General features: G+C 41.9%; 1 protein-coding gene across 1 annotated transcript in view; it reads left to right on the top strand.

Annotated features, from left to right (window-relative positions):
- Positions 1–26,188, top strand: part of akap9 (A kinase (PRKA) anchor protein 9) — a 353,045-nt gene that overhangs the window by 64,248 nt on the left and 262,609 nt on the right. Inside the window, exons 3-4 of the mRNA XM_070880224.1 lie at positions 12,159–12,203; positions 18,584–18,643. Coding sequence (XP_070736325.1) covers positions 12,159–12,203; positions 18,584–18,643 — 105 coding nt within the window. The remainder of the gene's footprint in view (positions 1–12,158; positions 12,204–18,583; positions 18,644–26,188) is intronic.

Here is a 26,188-nt window from a genome sequence, read left to right as displayed (position 1 = left end):
AATCACATGGCTCCGGTTGGGGTGGAGTGTAGAATGTTTTCGTGTAAGGGTTGTCGCAGTTGTGTGGGGCGGACTGGTTGGGCTGGATGCTCTTTACTTCTCCGCCATTGTTCATTGGTCATAGGTTTATATGTAATCTTCAGGGCTGCTGACTGAGGGCTGTGCGGCTCTTTGTCGGCCGGCGCAAACACGATGGGCCAAAATGGCCTCCTGCGCTGTAAATTTATATGTTTCTGTGTCTCAGGCACAACCTTGGGCCTTTAAATCAACGGCTCTGTGTTAGAACTGTCTCACTCCAGCCGCGTCATGGATACTCTTCTATTCTATGTCTTTTATAACATTTAACTTTTAATTATCTTTGCAAGTAGTTCTGCTAAACAAGTTCCAAATTCTACCATAGCATTATAATTGGTTATTAGCAATAATGGAACATAGGCTTTATTGGCCAAATTAAAGACTGTCAAAATTGTTATGTATTCTCTAATCTAACTCATTAAAAACACTGTCTCGAGGGAAGACTTCCTAGGAAAGTAACACTTAAGCATTCTCGGGTAAAACATAACTTATACATTAACCCTTCTCTTTTAGGTATCCCTAATTTCTAACACTTTACATAAATCGGTTGCTGTGATTTTCCCATATGACAATTGGACTTCAAATGAATAGGCTGTCGAGAGCTTTGCAATATCCTGAGGATGGGAAAGGCAATTTCTTTACTCAAGGCTAGTTGAGAATGTGGAATTCAGTTTTTGTCCACATTCTACACTGGCAAGATTGAAATTTTAGATACAATGTACTAATCAATGTACTCAACAAGCATTATAATTTGAAATAAAGTTAGCATTGTTGCACTAATTTAAATTTTAAAAATATCCTATTTTGAGTATTGAGCTTTATGTCTTCAAGGCATTTCCTCATGATTAGCAAGTCTCCGACATTCTATAAAATCTATTCTGAAAAATAAAATCATATCTATAGTTAAATACAAAGAACATGAATGCTAACTCAACGGCTAGAATATAAAAGGGTGAAAGTTTTGCTACAGTTATACAAAGCCCTGGAATATTGTGTACAGTTCTGGGCACTACATTGGTCTTGGAAGGAGTGCAGTACAGATTCACCAGAATGTTACCAGGGCTCCAAGGGTTGGATTATGAAGCGAGATTACATAAATAGGCCTGTATTCCCTGTAGAAGGTTAAGGGGTGATCTGTTTGAGGTTTGTAGGATTTTGAAAGGAATAACAGGGTAGATAGAGAGAAACATTTTCTGCTGGTGAGGAAGTCTAGGACAAGAACATAAGAACATGAATAGGAGCAGGACTAGGCCTTGGCCCCTTGAGCCTGCTCCGCCATTTAATAAGACCATGGCTGATCTGATCTTGGGCTCACTTGGAAGCTCCACTTCCCTGCCCGCTCCTCAACCCTTCACTCCCTTATCTTCAAAAATCTGTCTCTCTCCACCTTAAATATATTCAATGACCCAGCCTCCACAGCTCTTTGGGGCAGACAATTCAACAGATTTATGACCCTCTGAGAGAAGTTGTTTCTCCTCATCTCAGTTTTAAATGGGCGACCCCTTATTCTTAAACTATGCCCCCTAGTTCTAGATTCCCCTACGAGGGGAAACATCCTCTCTGCGTCTACCTTGTCGAGCCCCCGCAGTATCTTGTATATTTCAATAAGATCACCTCTCATTCTTCTAAACTCCAATGAGTATAGGCCCAACCTGGTCAACCTTTCTTCACAAGTCAACCCCTTCATCTCGGGAATCAACCTAGTGAACATTCTCTGAACTGCCTCCAATGCAAGTATATCCCTCCTTAAATAAGGAGACCAAAACTGTACGCAGTACTCTGTACTGTTGCAGTTGGACTTGTCTGCTTTTATACTCCATCCCTCTTGCAATAACCATTTGCCTTCCTGATTACTTGCTGTACCTGTATACTAACTTTTTGTGTTTCATGCACCAGGTCCCTATGTACTGTAGCATTTTGTAATCTCTCTATTTAAATAATTTTGCTTTTTTATTTTTCCTGCCAAGGTGGATATCCTCACACTTTCTGACGTTATACTCCATCTGCCAAATGTTTGCCCATTCACTTAGCCTGTCTATATCCCTTTGTAGATTCTTCTTGTCCTCCTCACAACTTGCTTTCCTACCCATCTTTGAATCATCAACAAACTTGGCTCCATTACACTCGGTCCCTTTATCCAAGTCATTAATATAAATTGTAAATAGTTGAGCCCCAGGACTGATCCCTGTGGCACCCCACTAGTTACTGTTTACCAACCGCAAAATTACCCATTTATCCCAACTCTCTGTTTTCTGTTAGTTAGCCAATCCTCTATCCATGCTAATATATTACCCCCAACCCCGTGAGCTTTTATCTTGTGCAGTAACCTTTTATGTGGCACCTTGTCAAATGCCTTCTGGAAATCCAAATACACCACATCCACTGGTTCCCCTTTATCCACCTGCTTGTGACACCTCAAAGAACTCCAGCAAATTTGTCACACATGATTTCCCTTTCATAAATCCATGGTAACTTTACTTGATTGTATTATGCTTCTCTAAATGTCCTGCTACTGCTTCCTTAATAATGGACTCCGGCCTTTTTAGCAACGACAGATGTAAGGCTACTGGTTTATAGTTTTCTGCTTTCTGTCTCCCTCCTTTTTTAAATAGAGGCGTAACATTTGCGGTTTTACAATTCGCTGGGACCTCCAGAATCCAGGGAATTTTGGTAGATTGCAACCAATGCATCCACAATCCCTGCAGCAACTTACTTTTAAGACCCTAAGGTGCAGGCCATCAGGTCCAGGGGACTTGTCCACCTTTAGTCCCATTATTTTACTGAGTACTGATGGTGATTGTTTTAAGTTCCCCCCTCCCTATAACCCCTTGATAATCTATTATTGGAATGTTTTTAGTGTCTTCTACCGTGAAAGCTGATGCAAAATATTTGTTCAAAGTCTCTGCCATTTTTCCCTGTTCCCCATTATTGATTCCCTAGTCTCATCCTCTGAGGGACCAACGTTTACTTTAGCTACCCTCTTCCTTTTTATATACCTGTAGAAGCTGTTGCTATCGGTTTTTATATTTCTTGCTAGTTAACTCTCCTAATCCATCTTCTCTCTTTTTTTTAGTTGTCCTTTGTTGGTCCTCTGGCCTCCCACTAATCTTGGCAACTTTGTATGCCATTGCTTTTAATTTGATACCATCCTTTACTTCCTTAGTTAGCCACTGATGGTTCTCCCTTCTGTTAAAGTCTTTCCCCCTTACTGGGATATATTTTTGTTGAGAGTTATGAAGTATCTCCTTAAATGTCTGCCACTGTTTATCAACCGTCTTACAATTTAATCTATTTTCCCAGTCCACTTTAGCCAACTCTGCCTTCATACCTTTGTAATCGCCTTTATTTAAGATCAGAACACTGGTTTGAGACCCAACTTTCTCGCCCTCCAATTGAATTTGAAATTCAACCATGCTATAATCACTCTTTCCTAGAGGATCCTTTACTATGAGATCATTATTAATCCTGTCTCATTACTCAGTACCAGATCTGAGAGAAGTTAGAAACCACTTATTCACGCAAAGGGTGGAAAAAGTGTGGAACTCTCTCCCATTAAAAAGCTCAACATTACTGGTTACAGGGTTTTCAGACTGGATAGAGAGAGGAGTAAAAAAGGAAGGGGGGGGTTGCAGTATTGAGTAAAGAAACAATTACAGCTGTGAGAAGGGATGATATGTTAGAGGGGGTCATCAAACAAGGCCATGTGGGTTGAATTAAAGAACAAAAAAGGGATGATCACACTACTGAGAGTGCACTATACACCCCCAAACAGTCAAAGGTAGATAGAAGAACAAAAATGTGGGCAAATTGCTGTGCAGTGCAAAAACTATATAGAGCTGGGGGTTTCAACATACCCTAATATTAACTGTGAAAACGGTACAGAGGGTGCGAAATTCCTAAAATGTATTCAGGAGAACTTGTTTAGCCAGTATGTAACAAGCCCAACAAGGGAGGGGCGGTTCTGGATTTGGTTTTGGGGAATGAAGAGGGGCAGGTGGAAGGGGTATCAGTGGGAGAACATTTTGGTGCTAGTGATCAGTAAGATTTAGGGTAGTTATGGAAAAAGGACAAAGGGGGACCAGGAATAAAAGTTCTCAGTTGGGGTAAAGCCAATTTTGCTGAGCTGAGATGGGATTTAGCCAAAGTGGACTGGAAACGGTTACTTGATGGTAAATCAGTGTCTGAGCAGTGGGAGGCATTCAAGGAGGAGATCCTGAGGATACAGAGAAAGTATGTTCCCTTTTTTTTAAAAAAAAAGGGTGAGGCTAACAAATCTCGACCCCTGGACATCAAGGAACATGCAGGGTAAGATAAAGAAAAAAAGGGAAGCTTATGACCGATACTGAGAACTCAATACTACAGAAATTCTAGAGAAATGCAGGGGTGCAATTAAAAAAGGTATCAAGAAAGCAAAGAGAGAGCATGAAAGAATGTTGACAAGTAAAATCAGGGAAAACCCAAAGATGTTTTATAAATACATTAAGAGCAAGAGGATAACTAGAGAAAGAGTGGGGCCTATTGGAGACCATAAAGGAAATCTGTGTGTGGTGGCAGAAGACGTGGGTATGAATACTTTGCATCTGTTTTCACAAAAGAGAGGAGCGATTCAGACTTTGCAGTGAGGGAGGAGGAGTGTGAAATATTAGGTGAGAGAGAAAGTATTAAGGGGCTCGGCAGCTTTGAAAGTGGATAAATCCCTAGGCCTATATGAAATGTATCCCAGGCTGTGGTGCCAGGGGACTGGAGGACTGCTAATGTTGTACCTTTGTTTAAAAAGAGAGAAAAGGATAGACCAAGTAATTACAGGCCTATCAGCCTAACCTCAGTGGTGGGAAAAAATCCTGAAGGACAGGATAAATCTTCATTTAGAAAGACATGGATTAATCAACTACAGTCAGCATGGATTTGTTAAGGGAAGGTCGTGTCTGACTAACTTGATTGAATTTTTCGAGGGAATTAACCAGGAAGGTCAATGCATATGATGTAGTGTATAGGAATTTTAGCAAAGCTTTTGATAAGGTCCCACATGGCAGACTGGTCACAAAAGTAAAAGCCCATAGGGATCCAGGGCAAAGTGGCAAGTTGGATCCAAAATTGGTTCGGAGGCAGGAAGCAAAGGGTAATGGTTGATGGGTGTTTTTGTGATTGGAAGGCTGTATCCAGTAGGGTTCTGCAGGGCTCAGTGCTGGGTCACTTGCTTTTTGTGGTATACATCAATGACTTGGACTTGAATGTTGGAGATATGATTAAGAAGTTTGCAGATGACACTAAAATAGGCTGTGTGCTTGATAATGAAGAAGAAAGCTACAGACTGCAGGAAGATACCAATGTACTGGTCAGGTGGGCAGAATAGTGGCAAATTGAATTCAATCTGGATAAGGATGAGGTAATGCATTTGGGGAAGTCAAATAAGGAATACACGTTAAATGGTACGACACTGAAAAGTGTAGAGGAACAAAGAGCAAGGAGATTATGCTTGAACTGTATAAAACACTGGTTAGGCCGCAGCTGGAGTACTGTGTGCAGTTTTGGTCACTACATACAGGAAAGATGTGATTGCACTGGAAACAGTGCAGAGGAGATTTACAAGAATGTTGTGTGGACTGGAAAATTTTGGCTATGAGGAAAGATTGGAGATACTGGATCTGTTTTCTTTGGAACAGAAGAGGCTGAGGGGAGATCTAATTGAGGTGTATAAAATTATGAGGGGCCTGGATAGAGTGGATAGGAAGGACCGGTTTCCCTTGACAGAGGTCAACAACCAGGGGGCAGAGATTTAAAGTAATTGGGGGGAAATTTAGAGGAGATATGAGGGGAAATTTTTTCATCCAGAGGGTGGTGGAGGTCTGGAACTCACTGCCTGAAAGGGTGGTAGAGGCAGAAACCCTCACCATGTTTAAAAGATACTTGGATGTGCACTTAAATTGGGCCCAAATTTCGAGTGGAGTTGCTTTAGTTTGGAGTATCTTAGAAATCGCAATTCTCGGCACTTAGTTTGCTCCAGTTCTAGTTAGTTAGTTTAGGTTCGTTTTAGTTCAGGTATTTTTTTCTCAAAAGGGGATGTGTCCAGCCACTTCGGCCTGTTTTGCAAGTTGAGGCAGCGAAAACTTATTCCAAACTAACTTAGAATGGAGTAAGTGTCCACTTTTTTAAGTTCTGTATATGTATGTATATATATGTAATATCGCCTCTGCTATCTCTTCTCTAACTTCTTTCAATATGTGTGGATGCAATCTATCCGGACAAGGGATTTTATCCTTTCTACATTATATATAAAGCATAGACAACTAGAAAGGATTGGACAAGTAATTCACAAAGACATGTCCTGCAACTGACTACACAGATAATTCTATTTGATTTTAAACTTCTGTAGAAATCCACATATTTTAACCCTGCAACAGTCACTTTTATAGTTACTGCTGTGCAGATGACACCTTTTATCTAGCATGTTTTGTAATGTTGGCCCCGAAATTCCGTTCGAGCTCTTCCCGCGGGCAAACGACAGAAAAAGAGAAAAAAAGATGCGCACTTACCTGTTGCTGCTGCCCCCGGTTGGAACTTCCGAGCCTGAGGCATCCTGTGATTGCGCGTCGCAGCGCCTGAATGTGGGGACGTGCGCAGTTTGGGATCTGGAGACAGCAGCCAATCAGGTGAAGTGTAGATTCTCATTCATAGTAATAGGAGTTCCGTAAGTCCGGAACTCCTATTACTATGAATGAGAACCCCCACCCTGCTCCCCAAACACCCAAAACACAATAAAAAAAAAGAAAATAAACTACATATTTAACATTCATTTAAATTAAAGTTCTTATAAAAAAAATATATATTTCCCCGACTTTTTAAAAAAAAAAAGTTTTTTTAATTAAGCCTTAAAATAAACTTATCGTAGTGGGGAGAGTTTTAAAAATAAAATGTGTTTTTATAACTTTATTTTTAAATGTTTCTGTGTATTTTTAAACACTTGCGCCTGTAAAAATAGGCTATACACCTGCTTTTTCAGGCGCAAGATTTTAAAGGACATTTGCAGGGCAAGATATTTGTAAATATCGGAAATCTTGCCCTGCAAGTGTCCTCGCTCCCGATCTGTGGATGATCTGTCAAGCCAGAAACTTGACAGATCGGAAAAGCCGTTTTTCAGCGCATGTGCATTGCGTGCTGAAACCCAGCTTTTCTGATGCCTTCCTGGGTCCGTAGAAACTTCGTACGGACCTGGGACAGCGGAATTTCAGGGCCAATAAGTCTATCCACAATAGCTACCTATTTAATTTATTTTTAAATGCTGTACTCAAGGAATGGAAGGAGATGTTAATAGCTCCTGTATTTTTTTTTCATATGTGCAGTGCCAAGAACCAGCGACAAATTTCGACAGACACTTAACTACCCCTTTTATATCTTTAGATTTGCAGCTCTTGTAATATTGCTGGATACAATTTGAAATCTCATGCCTCAGCCATGTGCTATTATCTCCCTGGCCTCTCAACTCCACGTCCAGCCCAGTTTTCCACTGAACCTTTCTGTGAAATTCTTGGTCTCAGCACCAGACTTCCATCTGGAGCAAATGAGAAGCTAGTGATGAGGCTTGGGAGTTCACAGAAAGGTTCAGTGAAGTGCAAAACTGCAGTAACTGCAAAATTGTAGTGGAATGCAACTGGCAGGTCTGGGATTGGGAGGCAGGCAGGTTGGCTAAAGCCACAAGGCAACAAGATCAATGTTGAAATAAAGTCAAGAGTTATAGAAACAGGAGGAGGCCATTTAGCCTCTTGACCCTGTTCCACCATTCCACCATTCAATTAAATGATTGCTGATCTGTACCTTAACTCAATTTTACTGCCTTTGATTCATATCCCTTGATACTCTTACCTAAGAAAACTCTGTTGATCTGAGTCTTGAAAATTTCAATTGGCCAGCACCCACTGCCTTTGGTCAGAGAATTCCACATTTCCACTACATTGTGTGAAAATGTGCTTCCTAATTTCACATTTAAATGATCAAGCTCTTAATTTTAAGAATGTGCCTGCTCCTCCAACCCCTACCCGTTCTAGATTCCATAGGAATCATCAACTGAAGCATCACTTCTGTGCTTTTGTATTCCAGCCTCCTTAATGTAATGTCCCAACATTAGCATTTTTGATAACTTTTTGTACCAGCGCGTTAACTTTTAGTGATGTGTATGAAAAAAATTAAGGCTGCAATTTCGCCTACCTCAGCGGGTCTGGTGCAGCCGGGGTCGCTGGTGGGTCCTGACCTCGCTGCTGGCTTCAGCACGCTGTGTAGAAATGATTTTCTGTTGATTGGGGTTGTTAAGCCCGCCCAGCGCGTTTCCCGGGCTAGTTGAAGGAGGCGGGTTTGATGACGCCATTTGATGACACATCATCAGCCGGTTTCTTTAAAGGGACCATGCGCAAATTGATTTTGACAGTTGTGCTTAGTGTTCTACAGCATTGAAGTACTGCAAACACTGATGAGTACTGCAGAGGTGCAGGGCTGCACCCAGGCTCTCGCATGACTCCCTCAATGGACGGAAGAGACCTCCCCAGCCTGGCTGCACATTGCACAGAAGGACACAAGCAGGGATGTCGTCGGGAGGACCTGGGTGCAGTGGGGCAAACCTTTCAATGATCTCAGCAGATCACGAAACGTTACTGCAAAGCCATACTCAACCTCATCCTGCTGTGCCACTTATCACATCCCCATCACTCTACCTTCCCTACCCTACTCCTGCACATCCTTACTCACACCGAGGTACATTGCACCTCCACCCATCCCTCTCTATCTATATTATCATATCCCCATCTCACCCTCATCCTTGTGCAATCATACCAACTAACAACACACAAGGGTAGGCACTTGGGTGTTATCGTCAGTGTTCATGTAAATTTTCTGTTGATGTGCTGTCACACATTGAAACCTTTATTTTCAATGCTTTGCGTTCTTAGACAGATTTGTGTGCACCTTTGGAAGTAGCTTGGTGAGTTGCAGCGAATGGTGAGACATAATGGTACCCCCTGCGAAGGTGATGAGTGTGAAAGAATGGCTTGGGCATTGTAGGGATGATTTATGGTGTTGTTGTAGGGTGATGCCAACCTGGCGCATCATGTGGCAGCCAGGGTGTACAGCATCGAGTGAAGTAAATCTGGCTTATGGTGAGGCCATCCCTGGCGTCCCAGGCAGCAATGTGGTCGGGTACTGATGTCCTGTGCAGCATCAGTTGATTGCGGAGAAGGTTGGTGGTGTTGGGGCTGATTGTGGTGGAATTCTGAGGACCAAGGTGAGATAGTTTCAAGGGCACTGATGCTAATGTAATAGCTGGCAGACGAACTTGAGATGACAGAAGCGATCTGTGAGAGGTTATTCCAATGAGGTGACACGGGATAGAGAGATTGCTCCAAAGATTTGCAACCCGCATGAAGCTCAATGTGCCTTTCAAATGCAGTAAGCAGTGCTTTTGATCTTGGAAATTGAACAGCTATGAAATGGGAGCTTTTATAGCACAATTGCAGCCGACAAGTAAAGAAATCAATTCATGGTCACACAACTCCTGACGTCCTTACCTGATGTGATCCACAAGCAGTGTGAACCTCATGGACGACCTGGTAAAATGGTAAGTTCAGCTCAAAATTCATTTTAATAGGCTCTTAAGGTCATAATGACCTAAATTGCCTCCCCCGCCACTGCGTGTTGGGTCTGTTCAGTGTTGACAGACCTGACATCTAGGAAAGTAGCGTGGCAGCGGGTTGACAGTGGGGTCCCACTGTCGATCATTTAAAATTTAACAGGTGACCCGCCACTGATCCCATCCTTTGAGCGCCGGCAAAATTCCGGCCTAAGTCTCTATGCTCCTCTGCAACTTTTAGTTTCTCCCCATGAACAAAATATTCTGATTTGTCTTTCTTGCATCCAAAGTGGATGACCTTACACTTCCCCACTTTGAATTCCATCTGCCATAGTTTTGCTCACTGACTTGAGCTGCCTATGGTTAGCTATGAGGAAAGATTGAATAGGCTGGTTTTTTTTTCTTTGGAACAGAGGAGGCTGAGGAGCCCTTATTGAGATGTATAAAATTATGAGGGGCCTAGATAGAGTGGATAGGATGGACCTATTTCCCTTAGCAGAGGGGTCATTAACCAGGGGGCATAGATTTAAAGTAATTGATAGGAGGTTTAGAGGGGTTTTGAGGGGAAATGTTTTCACCCAGAGGGTGGTGATGGTGGGGGGGGGGGGGGGGGGGCGGCGGGGTTCTGGAACTCACTGACTGAAAGCGTGGTAGAAGCAGAAACCCTCACCACATTTAAAAAGTACTTGGATATGTACTTGAAGTGCCATAACCTACAGTGCCACGTGCCGTAATCTACAAGGCTACGGACTGAGAGCTGGAAAGTGGGATAAGGCTGGATAGCTCTTTGTTGGCCGGCGTGGACACAGTGGGCCGAAATGACCACCTACCGTGCTGTAAATTTTGATGATTCTATATCCCTTTGTACCTTCCTGTTCCCATTTACGTAATGTACTGTGCCTCATAATATCAGGACTTATAAAGGGGGAGAGTGGGGTATGAAATCTTCTAGTTCTGAAAATATTTGCAGAACTCAAGGTGGTTAAGTCTCTGGGCTCTGATGGTATGCACCGTAGGCTATTGAAGGAAGTAAAAGAGATTGTTGAGTTCCTAGGCATAATTATTCAGTCCTGTTTAAAGATGCAAATTGCGCTGTGGGTTTGTAGAGTAGCTTGTGTAACAACCTTTTTCTAAAAGGGAGAAAAAAGTGTACTGGATAGCGATAGCTGGTGTGCAACGGTCACCCCACATTAAAAGAATTTACGCACGGGCATCTTCCACCGTTTAAAATGAGTTCATCAATTACCTGAGTACTAATTTTTAGTGTGGAAGCAAGTCATCCTCGACCCCGAGGGACAGCCTATGATGATGATGGATAGCTATAGACCAGTTACTATAACAACTCAATTGTAGACTAACTCTTAATTTTATAATTCAAGATAAGATTAGTGAACTTTTAGAAATTCATGGGTTAATCAAGGCCAGCCAGCATTGATTTGTTAAAGACAAGTCATATTTGACAAATTTGAGTTATTTTGAAGAGTGACCGAATGGATAGATAAAGGGAATACAGTAGATGTGCATATGATGGAATTTTACAAAAGGCATTCAATAAGGTATCTCATGAGGCTTGTTTGATAAATTCAGGCATAAGAGACAGTGTAGCACCATGATTACAACGTTGGTTGACAAGAAGCAAAGAGTTAGGATAAATGGGTGTTGCTTAGACTGGTCTACTTTTGTTTGTCAGTATGCTTGTATAGATGATTTAGAACTTGGGATCACAATGTTACCAATAAAGGTAATTTCAACAGGTGAAAAGTTTAAAATTAATGCATTCAATTTTGCTGGCTGACAAGGCACTTCCTATGAGGAATCACAGATATGAAGTATATTGTTACACCAATGCAGTGCATCACTGGGCTTTTTTTGTTCTTGTAACACCCTCCCCCCTTTTACTTTTTCGTCTTCCACTATTTGCCCATTTCTGTGCTGTAGACTGTGTGTATGTAATCAGTTTATAGTGACTCAAGCTTTCTGAGGTAGGCATTAAGTGTGCGAGGAGCAATTCTTCTTGGTTCCAAGCTGTTGTCAATTTTTGTCTATGTTCCTGTAAAGTGCCTTGAGATGTTTTAATGTTAAAGGTGCTATATAAATGCAAGTCGTTTCCTACAATACAACAGTGACTACAATTCAAAATGATTTAATTGGCTGTAAAGTGCTTTGGGAGGTTCAGTGGTTGTGAAAAGCGCTATAGATATGTAAGTTTTTTTGTGACCGTGAACATACATTGAAGCTTTAGATAAATGGGAATGATTAAGGTAGCCATGACAATTTAGCTGTTTGATTTGTTTCTTATGGCCATATGTATTGATTCTTGAACAAAGTGTAGACAGTGGTTCCAATAAAGTTATACACTGCATGTTTTTTTTAACTCGTCACTATTATGAACACTGCCAATGTATATTAATTCTACTTAATTATTCAGAAAATTTAAAATGTTTTAAATTTATGTATGTTTATCTTTCAGCCAGAGAGTGAAGTGTCCACAACAGCTGATGACTATACATCAGAGGTAAATATATTGTAAATAATGCAAAATCCTTGGGGCTCAAAATTATTGGAAATAATATGCAAATATCTTTTCTTTGGTAAATGAAAACATAAATAATAAAGAAAACAAGCTACTCAACTGAAAAGAAAAGGGACATGGGGGTGCGCAAGTGATAAAGAATCTGCTAGAACAGATTTAAAGGGAAATTAGAGATGCTTAAAAGACTCGAGAGATGAGGATAGCAAAATATTTTGGGGCATAACATCAAAATATTCCTCCAATATCATAAAAGTAAAAGTCGATAGAGAAATTTGAATTTTAAAAGATTAAAAATAGTAGTGAAACTGAAGAGAAAATATTTTAATATTTTCTAGAATTATTCACCAAAGAGAATTACACATTTTCTATCCAATTTTTGTAGTCCATTCACTATTCTTGAGAATTTTAGGTAATTTAAATGAATTTAAGATTAGCCGGTCACATGTGTCAGACATTATATCTCTTGCAGTTTTAAAGGACCCTAAAGGAAATTTGTGGGGCACTGAATATCATGAAAGAATTATTGGACAGTGATCCAGTTCTGCAGGCCTGGAAACCAGCAACCATAATATCTGCATTTTAAAAAAAGACAACAAATCTGACCCAGGTGCCTAATATCAATAAATAATGGAAGCTATTCTAAGGAGGTGGGCTGGAGGAGCACCTGTATAGGAAACTAAAACATGGGGTTATAAGGTAAAAATCGTGCCTGAGGAGCTTCTTTGACTGATTTGAGTAGATCAGACAAAACATGCTAAATGGGTGGGGCATCTGGACAAGTATAAATTACTGCAAATAAGAAAAAGTGGGTGACTTGAGTACTTGAGAAAATTTCAGAGATTTTATAAATAAACAATGACCCAGAATTTGCTGGAGTATGCATACGTGCCCCTTTAGTTAGACTTTTCCCCTCCCTTCAGCTCAAAAATTCTCTGCCCTACAAATTGCTGGAAGTAAAAGTTGATAATGGGGCATTTGGGACCTTGGTGAATGACGAGATGAACAGTCTTATCTCCTTAACCTATGAAATTTAAGGATTGAGAAAGAAACCGAGGAACAACAGTGAAGAAAATGAGGTGAATTAGAGTCAAATCAGGTACAGAAAGAGAAATAAAGAGGGAACAAAAGATTTGCTTAGGAAAGAGAGAAAAAGGAGACAGCAAGGAAAATAAGAATCTTTTAAAATAAATTTTAAATATATCTTAAGAATTTGCTATCTGCAGGAATGAGACTCCAGTTCTAATTTCTCCCCTTCTGGGCCAGAGGGGTTGAGTGGTATTAAAATCTGGTCATTAAAAGAGTCCTTACACTGTTAAGTGCCAGTCCTAACTTTCTGTGGCTAGTTTAATTGGTAATCAATGTGCAAATGCAGGGGAGGTTGATGGCCTCATTTCGTCAGAGCCAAGCAAATTGTCCAGCAATATGTGGCAATTCGTAACTCACAGGGTATCTCTTCCTCGCCTCAAATTTATGGATGGTCTACACACTAATAACGGTGTGCACATTAAACTTGCCATTATTTTGCCAGCAGATTCTGGGCCAATTACTTTTATATTACTTGCAAGGATGTCCCAGATTGGCTTAATAGCCTCCGAACCAATCTCGAGAGGGATGCTATATACCCAAGTGTGTCAGGTGAAACTAGAGATGACATTTATGGAATACTGACAGTCATGAAGGTGTCGATAAATGTTGGGGTGGTCCTACTGGACTGGAAACAAGCCGTTGAGGCACTGATTTTCAAGAAAGAGGATAAAAAAAATCCCGGGTAACCATAGACCCATTAATCTTGCATTGGTCACTTGCAAAATAATGAAATTTATCATCAGAAATAAAGTTGAGTACCTATGTGAAAATGACCTCGTAAGAGGCAGCCAACTCTGTTTCAGAATGGGCACATTATGCTTGACTAAACTTTTTAAAGAAGTCTAACTTGTACAATTAATGTTTTATATTACTGTTAATTATTTGCTGCTATTTTACCAATAAATTCACTTGATTTTGCCTAAAACAGATCTGCTTTTCAAAGATTTGAGAAGAATCCTGTGGTTGCACAAATTAATTATAGTAGCTAAAATAATTCTTAGGAAAGTTTTCTGTTTGTGTTCTTGGACATGTCAAAAATGAACCTAGATTTCGAAGCTGGTGAATCATAGAATCTTACAGCATAGAAGGAGACCATTTGGCCCATTGTGCCGCTCTTTTAGGCATTGCATTCCAGATCATCATGACGTGCTGCATTAAAAAAATTCTCCTCATCCTGCCTCTATTTCTTTTGCCAGAGAAAGGAATAAAATTCCCCCTCAGAGTGTACATACCCTCAAAATGAGCAGAAAGGTGTAGAGTTATAGTTGTAGGAGATTTTTAATTATTCTAAAATAGATTGGGATAAGGAAAAGATGTTTTGTGTAAAGGGGAAGTTTATTTTGCTCCAAGTTTGGGGCTGTTTTCTTGCTCAGTATATTGCTACTCCAACAAGAAATTCAGCACCTTGTGACCTGGTTCTGAATAAGGAAGTGGAACAAGTAGGTAACCTTGAAGTGAAGGACCAATTGGGAAACAGTGACCACAATATAATTAGGTTAAGTGCAAGAATAGAAAAGGATAAAGAAAATTTGAGGATGAGGGTATCTGACTGGGGAAGAAAAAGCAATTTATAGTGAGATAAAAATGGACCTTGTTAGATTAAATGGAAGGAAAAAATGGCAAATAGAACCATACATCAGTAACTGGGATTACTTAAATAGGGAAGTGAAAAAGTACCTTTCGGTTATGATAAATGGAAGTGAATTAAAAGTTTGAGTTCCATCAATGAAGAGGGAAATTAGATCAAATCTGAAACAAAATAAAATATTTAGTATGTACAGGGCAGATAATAAAAAATGAAAAACAGGACAAATATAAAGAACATATGAAACTTATAAAAAGGCTAAAGTAGAGTATGGTAGAAAATTAGCAAAATGCATAAACGGCAATAAAAAGACTTTCTATAGATATTTTATTACCAAAAGAATTGCCAAAGTAGAGGAGGAGCTGCTAAGCGATGATGGTGGAGTGGACTGGTAACGGTACTATGGATGTACAAAAGCAAAATACTGTGGATGCTGGAATCTGAAATAAAAACAGAAAATGTTGGAAATGCTCAGCAGGTCAAGCAGCATCTGTGGAGAGACAAACAAGGTTAACGTGTCAGGTTGATGACCCTTCTATGGATGTACTATCGACGACAGAAGATGGGATGGTCTTGGACCTAGCCTGGAGGTGACTAAGTTTGAATAGGTTCCCACTGGTTCTATAGCTTAGTTCCACTCCAGCGGGGAGCTTGTTGAGTGTGAGGTGGAGCATTGCAGCGAGGAAGATCGAGAAGAGGGTTGGTGCGATGACGCGGCCCTGCTTGACCCCAGTCCAGATGTGGATTGGGTCTGTGGTGGATCTGTTGTTCAAGATCACAGCTTGCATGTCGTCGTGGAGCAGGCGGAGGATGGCGACAAACTTTTGGGGCAGCCGAAGCGGAGGAGGACGCTCCATAGTCCCTTGCGGTTAGCAGTGTCAAAGGCTTTTGTGAGGTCAAAGAAGGGTTGGTGCTGTTCCCTGCATTTCTCTTGCAGTTGTCGCACTGTAAAGATCATGTCCGTTGTACCCCATAGTGGATGGAATCCGCACTGTGACTCCAGGAGGAGCTCCTCAGCCACAGGGAGAAGACCGTTTAGGATTCTAGCGATGACTTTCCCAGTGGCCGACAACAGGGAGATTCCTTTGTAGTTGCCGCAGTCGGACTTGTCCCCTTTTTTAAAGGTGGTCATGATTACTGCATCTGAGATCTCCCAGCATGCTCTCCTCCTTCCAGATGAGAGAGATGAAGTCATCCATTCGTGCTAATTGTGCCTCTCCGCCATACTTTAGTGCCTCAGCAGGGATTCCATCCGCTCCCAATGCCTTGCTCTTGAGCCTGTATAGTTCAGAGACATGGACCATATACAATAGACACCTCAAATCGCTGGAGAAATATCATCAATGATGTCTCTGCAAAATCCTGCAAATCCCCTGGGAGGACAAATGCATCAATGTCAGTTCTCGATTAGGCCAGCATTGAAGCACTGATCACACTTGACCAACTCCGTTGGGCAGGCCATGTTGTTCGCATGACCAACACAAGACTCCCACCGACGCCTGGGAGTCCTTGGCCAAAGACCGCCCTAAGTGGAGGAAGAGCAACCGGGAGGCCGCTGAGCACCTCAAGTCTCGTCGCCGAGAGCATGCAGAAAACAAGCGCAGGCAGTGGAAGGAGCATGCGGCAAACCAGACTCCCCATCCACCTTTTCTTCCAATGACTGTCTGTCCCACCTGTTGTTGATTTCTGGATTCTTTTCCCTCAATCTGGTTCAGTGAAATCACTGAGTCGAATACCGATTGTGCTTTAAACAAAGCAAGCTTTTATTTAAAAAGCAAATCCCGATCGGGGACCTTATCAGACAGAAGGAATGCAACTCTGATAGATCGCACTCACTTCCTACGGAAAAAGTGACGTTACATTGTAAAGGGACGACGGTTATACATTTTCGGTAAAAGATAACAAGATACAATTAGAGTGACATCCTAGTTCAGCCTATCCTCTTTGATCCCTCTTTCCCTTTGTCCACTCATAAGCCGACCTAAGTATGGTCTGATTTTAAACAAATACCTTCTGTTAATGTTTCAGGTTAATAACATGATCTAATAAGACCTTGAGGTTTTTTGTAAGCTGTGGGGATTTTTTTCAAGCTGTGTTAATATTGTAACATTTTGCAGTCTCTAGTCTGAGATTTTCATGGCTATTCCTCCATGAATTCTTTGTTAGCTTATACTGTCCATATATAATTCCCACGTTCTCAACTTCAATGTCTCTATACATTTTCAAACATTCACATTGTGACAGACTGTAATTCTTGTATTGGACTGTTCAGTCACCTGAAAACTCACTTTTGGAGTGGAAGAAAGTCTTCCTCGATTTTGTGGGATTGCCTATGATGATGGATGTACTTTGCCTCAATTTTCGGAGTAGGTGAGAACCACCAGTAGGTGTAGAACTGTTTATGGTGGTTATTAGTTAGAGAAAACAGTACCAAAAAAAATTACTCAAGCTTAAAGTAAACATCACAGGTTTACATCTGAGAATCTGTTGAGAATTACAGAAGACATAATAAGCGACTAATTTTCCAAAGTACTTTGGAAAGAAAAATTGTTTGAGGTTTAGAGGGTGGAAAAGGGCTTTTCAGTCGTCAAAAGAAGTGAGATGATTTTATGGAGGAGTACAAAATAATAAATGGCATGGAAAAGAAAATCTGGAAAATGCAAACTAAATTGTGAGACTAGAACAAGGGCTGAAGGTTCATCCTAATAAAAGGCAAATTTAGGACTGCTATCAGGAAGTTCTTCACAGAGTAGTGCTGTGAAAAACCTTGCAATCATTTTAGAACTGACTGCTGCATTTGGGGGACTTTGAGGTCTTGCTGGATGGATCAACAGCCTTCTTCACTTATAATTATCTTGTGTACAAGTCATGACTCCCTATGTGACATGCTACGGGGGAATTGATTTCAATAATTTTTTAAAAAGTTATTTTGAAACTAGTATGTCCCATGCGAGGCATGGTGCGCGATACAACCACCAGGTAGGGAGGGTGAGGACAGTGCGAAGGAATAAGCAGAGGGGATGCAACTGGATTGGAGCAAGTATTGTACAACCTTAATGTACCTGGGGAATGATGCCGCTCTTCAGCAGAGGAAACTAACTTTTTACTCCAAGAGCATGGCAGAGGCGCTTTACTGTCAAAAATCAGAACCAAGGCCTTGGTGTTGATATGGTAGGGTGGGCATGCTGACAGGATGGGGATGTGAATTGGTAGATGTATGTTGACACATATAAACTCTTAATTACTTTTTAATTCGATATTTTAAGGGACTGATGTGAACTTTACCAGGTTTTGCTCCACATTATATGAGCCCCAAGACTGCTTATCTGCAGAAAGGTGGGAGAGACTCTGATAAATGGAGCTACATCAAGTATCTGAGAGGAAGAAAGGAAATAAATTACTTACGTTGAGATGTTTTAAATTATTTTTATTTTAAATAAAAATGACTTTATTGATGTTTTATGTCTAATTCATAACAGCTAATGGGCGTGAGAAACTAGGAGAATTTTTTTGGTTGGGGCAGAGCTTGAAAAGACTTGACCTGCTGGGTTACAGAACTATAATGGGATGGTTAGAAATTGATTACATGCTCTTTAACTGGTATTAAGAAACATTAATGCTGTATTGTCTTAGCATACTTTTTTTAGGAATGGATGAGAAATGCTAAAAAGAAATGATTTGGTTTGCACAGGCAAATGGCTGTTGTACAATGCAACACGAAACAGTATTTAAAGCAGAAGACATAACCAGGGTACAGTATGAAGTGAAATAACTGACTAATATATTTATGAACAGCTACTGCCTAAGTTTCTTTTCCCAGTATGGGTGGCATGGTTACCAGAGTGTAAATTCATATCACTACCCACATTCAGTAATTAAATAATTCAAGATCAATTTTAATAACTAATAAGTTAAACAATTTATATAATTGACTATAGAAATTAGTAAACATGCTGACCGATGAGTAAGTTAGAATGTTTAATTTTGGAACCTGCGTTCTAAATCTATGATTTAAAATGATCCCCCCCCCCACCACCAATTGCAAAAATCCTTTGTCAAACTAGTTGGTTCAGTTCCTTTTTGGCATAAGTCTAAAACGCAGCACCAATTGGCAATTTTAGGGAGGCTGTAAGGATGACGAATGTGAGAAATATATAAGTACAGCAAAAGGCATTTCTTTGGGGGGGATTAAGCCAACCACTGTTGGGGCAGAATAAGGTTGGAGAGAGCTTTACTCTACTTTTGTTCATGCTGCACCTGATCTGACATGATGCTGGCACTAAATGCTCAAAATGGAAAATTTATTTTCCTTATCGCACAAATTCACCCCAAACACTCTGTAATTATGTGGTGACCATTTTCAGCCATTCTGAGTAGCAGATGGTTAATAATGCCTATTAACATCAGCAAACTAATATGCATCGAAACTTTATTAATCCATAATATATACTAACATTGGTGTTATGAGCTGCTTCGCTACATCACTGGGAGAACAAGGTATATCTGTTGGCCCTATGTTTCTTACAGTTTTTTGCAATGATTTGATATGCAATTGTGATTTTTATTGTGTGAACACAGTTGTTAATGGAATACCTAGATTTTTCAAATGAAGGAGTTTGGCTAAACTTCCTCCTAACAAAGAGTTTATGGAGAATTTATTGGCCACCATGTATTCTGATTTAAACCAGAAGCTAAAGTAAAACATTAGCTCTTGCAGCCTCAAATTTACAGTTGGTCTTTGTCACTGAAAACTTTCAACTCTCTCTTTCTGAATAACATTATTTTAAAAGATTTGATTTAAAAAAAGAACCAATGTGTATTTTGAAATTACGACTATTTTATTGAATTTTTCAGCTTTTGCTTTTCAAGACAACATGTAGATTGTATTTTAATTTTTTTTTAAATGTTGAACATTCTTTTAGTTTTCATTCTTCCAAAAGTAGTGACTCTTAATCACAGAACTGGGTGGGCACAGTTCCATGGGTACTGGCAGGCCTCCAGGTATCTCATTTAAATAGTTGCTGTTCAAATGTGAACCTGAACTGTGAGTGGCAACTATGAGGGAAGCACATCCTAGCTCCATCTGATCCCACTCTGATGTCTTTCTGACAGGATCTCTGGATGACAATAAAGATCGGGGACCTTAACGTCTTCTTTTCTTACAAGCCAAATGTACACCCACATCGATATCTTGTAGTGAGTTACCATTGTGCAGACCGAGTATTGAACGTCGGATTTCTCATTCAGAACAATTCAGTGCCACAGCATGCAGGCATTGGAGGAGCTGAAATTATTCAGTAAGAGATTTGAAAATTTTCACTAAGGGCTAGACTTTCGGCATATAACCGCCGAGATTCTGTTTACCGTCCATATTTGATTATAAATGGAATCTAACGCCCGATTATCGACCATTTATTGCCGGCGGAACTTTTGGCATACAATTATCGCTGGGAATGAGCTGATCCGCCTGCCCATATTTTTAAAATAAAATCTGACGTCATCACTCGTGCACCGCCCAGAAGACTGAGGAGGCTTTGGGGTTCACGAGAATAGCAAACTTCCCCAAGGTGCAGGGTGCAATAGACTGTACACACATTACCCTGCGGGCACCTTTAGAGGATGCAGAGGTTTACAGTTACTGAAAGGGATTTCACTCCCTGAATGTGCAGCTCGTTGTCGACCAGAAGCAAATAATCATGGCAGTAAACGCAAATTTTCCAGGTAGCATTCATGATGCGCATATCTTGCGTGAAGGCACTGTCTCTGACCTGTTTAAGAGTCAGCCACAAGGTCACAGTTGGATGCTGTGGGGGATAAAGAATATGGCCTTGCCAGCTGGCTCATGACACCCCTGCAAAAGACTCTGGACAGAAGCCAAGAAGCACTACAATGAAAGCCATAAAGCTACATGCAATATCATCAAAAAGACAATTGGAGTGCTGAAGCAGCACTTCACATGCCTGGACCACTCAGGAGACAACCTACAATACCACCCTGAGTAGGTCGCTGAGTTAATTGTGGTGTGCTGCATGTTGCATAACCTAGCTATCAGAAGGGGACAGGAATTGCCAGATGGGACTGCCGGTCCACCTCGGGAGAGAGGGGAGGAGGACCTTGGGGAGGACAATCAGCCTGTCGATGAACCCATGCTCCCACCCCACCCTACACCGCAGAAAAAGCCCCGTGGTAGTTACACTGCTGCAAGACTGTTGCGTCAGCAGCTCATAAATGACCGCTTTCCGTGAGGTTACGTTGTGAACAGTTACGTTACGTTTCGTCCTTGCCTGGCTTGGCCATTGTTTGCAACCCTTGTATTGATGTTTGACCTTTCTGTTATTAGAAGAGACTGCACAACAATTGTAAGTTAAATAAAAATCTTTAATAATTTTTAACAAAAAATGTTTTTTTTTTAAACAAACTATACATTAACTAAATAACATAGAAACATAGAAAATAGGTGCAGTAGTAGGCTATTCGGCTCTTCTAGCCTGCACCGCCATTCAATGAGTTCATGGCTGAACATTCAACTTCAGTACCCCATTCCTGCTTTCTCACCATACCCCTTGATTCCCCTAGTAGTAAGGACTTCATCTAACTCCTTTTTGAATATATTTAGTGAATTGGCCTCAACAACTTTCTGTGGTAGAGAATTCCACAGGTTCACCACTCTCTAGGTGAAGAAATTCCTCCTCATCTCGGTCCTAAATGGCTTCCCCCTTATCCTTAGACTGTGTCCCCTGGTTCTGGACTTCCCCAACATTGGGAACATTCTTCCTGCATCTAACCTGTCTAACCCCGTCAGAATTTTAAACGTTTCTATGAGGTCCCCTCTCATTCTTCTGAACTCCAGTGAATACAAGCCCAGTTGATCCAGTCTTTCTTGATAGGTCAGTCCCGCCATCCCGGGAATCAGTCTGGTGAACCTTCGCTGCACTCCCTCAATAGCAAGAATGTCCTTCCTCAGGTTAGGAGACCAAAACTGTACACAGTACTCCAGGTGTGGCCTCACCAAGGCCCTGTACAATTGTAGCAACACCTCCCTGCCCCTGTACTCAAATCCCCTCGCTATGAAGGCCAACATGCCATTTGCTTTCTTAACCGCCTGCTGTACCTGCATGCCAACCTTCAATGACTGATGTACCATGACACCCAGGTCTCGTTGCACCTCCCCTTTTCCTAATCTGTCACCATTCAGATAATAGTCTGTCTCTCTGTTTTTACCACCAAAGTGGATAACCTCACATTTATCCACATTATACTTCATCTGCCATGCATTTGCCCACTCACCTAACCTATCCAAGTCGCTCTGCAGCCTCATAGCATCCTCCTCGCAGCTCACACTGCCACCCAACTTAGTGTCATCCGCAAATTTGGAGATACTACATTTAATCCCCTCGTCTAAATCATTAATGTACAGTGTAAACAGCTGGCGCCCCAGCACAGAACCTTGCGGTACCCCACTAGTCACTGCCTGCCATTCTGAAAAGTCCCCATTTACTCCTACTCTTTGCTTCCTGTCTGACAACCAGTTCTCAATCCATGTCAGCACACTACCCCCAATCCCATGTGCTTTAACTTTGCACATTAATCTCTTGTGTGGGACCTTGTCGAAAGCCTTCTGAAAGTCCAAATATACCACATCAACTGGTCCTCCCTTGTCCACTCTACTGGAAACATCCTCAAAAAATTCCAGCAGATTTGTCAGGCATGATTTCCCTTTCACAAATCCATGCTGACTTAGACCTCTCATATTACCTCTTTCCAAATGCACTGCTATGACATCCTTAATAATTGATTCCATCATTTTACCCACTACCGATGTCAGGCTGACCGGTCTATAATTCCCTGTTTTCTTTCTCCCTCCTTTTTTAAAAAGTGGGGTTACATTGGCTAACCGCCACTCCATAGGAACTGATCCAGAGTCAATGGAATGCTGGAAAATGAATGTCAATGCATCCACTATTTCCAAGGCCACCTCCTTAAGTACTCTGGGATGCAGTCCATCAGGCCCTGGGGATTTATCGGCCTTCAATCCCATCAATTTCCCCAACTCAATTTCCCGACTAATAAGGATTTCCCTCAGTTCCTCCTCCTTACTAGACCCTCCGACCCCTTTTATATCCGGAAGATTGTTTGTGTCCTCCTCAGTGAATACCGAACCAAAGTACTTGTTCAATTGGTCCGCCATTTCTTTGTTCCCCGTTATGACTTCCCCTGATTCTGACTGCAGGGGACCTACGTTTGTCTTTACTAACCTTTTTCTCTTTACATATCTATAGAAACTTTTGCAATCCGTCTTAATGTTCCCTGCAAGCTTCTTCTCGTACTCCATTTTCCCTGCCCTAATCAAACCCTTTGTCCTCCTCTGCTGAGTTCTAAATTTCTCCCAGTCCCCGGGTTCGCTGCTATTTCTGGCCAATTTGTATGCCACTTCCTTGGCTTTAATGCTATCCCTGATTTCCCTTGATAGCCACGGTTGAGCCACCTTCCCTTTTTTATTTTTACACCAGACAGGAATGTCCAATTGTTGTAGTTCATCCATGCGGTCTCCAAATGTCTGCCATTGCCCATCCACAGTCAACCCCTTAAGTATCATTTGCCAATCTATCCTAGCCAATTCACGCCTCATATCTTCAAAGTTACCCTTCTTTAAGTCCTGGACCATGGTCTCTGAATTAACTGTTTCATTCTCCATCCTAATGCAGAATTCCACCATATTATGGTCACTCTTCCCCAAGGGGCCTCGCACAACGAGATTGCTAATTAATCCCCTCTCATTACACAACACCCAGTCTAAGATGGCCTCCCCCCTAGTTGGTTCCTCGACATATTGGTCTAAAAAACCATCCCTTATGCACTCCAGGAAATCCTCCTCCACCGTATTGCTTCCAGTTTGGTTAACCCAATCTATGTGCATATTAAAGTCACCCATTATAACTGCTGCACCTTTATTGCACGCACCCCTAATTTCCTGTTTGATGCCCTCCCCAACATCACTACTACTGTTTGGAGGTCTGTACACAACTCCCACTAACATTTTTTGCCCTTTGGTATTCTGCAGCTCTACCCATATAGATTCCACATCATCCAAGCTAATGTCCTTCCGAACTATTGCCTTAATTTGCTCCTTAACCAGCAATGCTACCCCACCTCCTTTTCCTTTTATTCTATCTTTCCTGAATGTTGAATACCCCTGGATGTTGAGTTCCCAGCCCTGATCATCCTGGAGCCACGTCTCCGTAATCTCAATCACATCATATTTGTTAACATCTATTTGCACAGTTAATTCATCCACCTTATTGCGGATACTCCTTGCATTAAGACACAAAGCCTTCAGGCTTGTTTTTTAAACACCCTTTGTCCTTTTAGAATTTTGCTGTACAGTGGCCCTTTTTGTTCTTTGCCTTGGGTTTCTCTGCCCTCCACTTTTCCTCATCTCCTTTCTGTCTTTTGCTTTTGCCTCCTTTTTGTTTCCCTCTGTCTCCCTGCATTGGTTCCCATCCCCCTGCCATATTAGTTTAAATCCTCCCCAACAGCACTAGCAAACACTCCCCCTAGGACATTGGTTCCGGTCCTGCCCAGGTGCAGACCGTCCGATTTGTACTGGTCCCACCTCCCCCAGAACCGGTTCCAATGCCCCAGGAATTTGAATCCCTCCCTGCTGCACCACTGCTCAAGCCACGTATTCATCTGCGCTATCCTGCGATTCCCACTCTGACTATCACGTGGCACTGGTAGCAATCCCGAGATTACTACTTTTGAGGTCCTACTTTTTAATTTAGCTCCTTAAATTCGTTTCGTCGGACCTCATCCCTTTTTTTACCTATGTCGTTGGTACCAATGTGCACCACGACATTGAATAATTGAATATAAACACCCATCTTCCCCCCTTAAACCCCCAACAGTCAACAATTTTAAAATAATTTTTCAATAACAGGACACACACCCATCCACTCACCCCCCCCGCCCAAAAAGTCAACAAATTTTTAATAACAATAACAACTCCAACAATAACAACTCCGCCAACAGTCAACAATTTAATAACAAAAACAAGAATAAGCCCCCTTTTCCCCCCCCCCCCCCACCCTGCCTGCGGGCACGCTTCCCTCTGCCTTTACCTCTCCCCTCCGGGTCTTAACCCCCCCATTTCCATTTATGCTCCCCCTTCTACCCGCATTAACACCAAGCAGTCTTGCAGCAGGGCACCTCAAGCGCTGCTGGTGTGGGGTTTGACGATGGCAGAGTCAAATCTTGGGAAGCTGGAGAAGACGTTTCCGAAGAAACATCTTCCGAGTCGGAAGCAACTGCTTCCTCCTGACTCGCATCTGTCGGCATAGGTGGTACGGCACCTTGGGGTGCAGTGCCATATCCCGAGACCACCGTCTGCTGCATGGCATCGACGGAATCGGTCATTCTCCACATTGTCGCAACCATCTGCACCGTGTCCTCTGAAATATGCGCAGAGAGTGCGGCAATGTTACCGGTCAATCCATCTATCGCCTGGAGAAGCTCTCGACCAGTGTCGATGCTCACCCTCGACAGTGAGACCATGTGCAGATTAACATTCGCCTGTTGTTGCGCATGCCTACCTCGCAGAACCAACCTCTGCAGGGTCAGTATAGGCGCTGGACCACTCGCAGTGCCCTGCTGCAAGAGGCTTGGCCCCACTACTTCATCAGTTGATGAGGATGTGGCTGCAGGTACAATAGATCCTTGAATTGAGGCCTCAACCTGCACTGAGCAGCACGGTTGAGGCTCATCATCCTCCTCAGTTGTCTCTTCTGTGGTCAGCATGGCTTGTACCAGAAGAGGCCATGCTGACCACAGAAGAGGCAACTGAGGATGATGATCCGGGGGCCTCCATGTTCCTGCGTTGAGCCTGGGGAGCTAGAAAACATAATTGAGGTTAGAAGAAGAGATTGGGAGGCCAGGTTGACATGAGAATGCTTATGCTGCGCAGGCATATGTACGAGGAGCAACACTACTGCAGTAACTATCACCGACAGATGTCACATATAATTAACATGAGAGTACAGAAGCTGCAAGGCATTACAATAAGATTTCATGACCCCAGCATTAATTACATAACATTACATCATTCATATATTATACTCAAATGGCATGAAATTACTTAAAATTACCAATGGTTTATACATTACTCGCGTGGCACAACAATGGGATCAGCACCACCACGGGTGGCCGAACGATTATGAGCGCCGTCAAGAGCTGAGGCCTGCTCTGCTAGGTCAGAGAGAAGATACAAGTCAGCAGGCCCTCTTCCTGCGCTCAGCGCGAT

The sequence above is a fragment of the Pristiophorus japonicus genome, chromosome 5, assembly GCF_044704955.1.
Source record: "Pristiophorus japonicus isolate sPriJap1 chromosome 5, sPriJap1.hap1, whole genome shotgun sequence".
Lineage (NCBI taxonomy): Eukaryota > Metazoa > Chordata > Chondrichthyes > Pristiophoridae > Pristiophorus > Pristiophorus japonicus.
The sequence above is the reverse complement of the archived record's forward strand: the minus strand, read 5'-3'. Positions and strand labels throughout refer to the sequence as shown.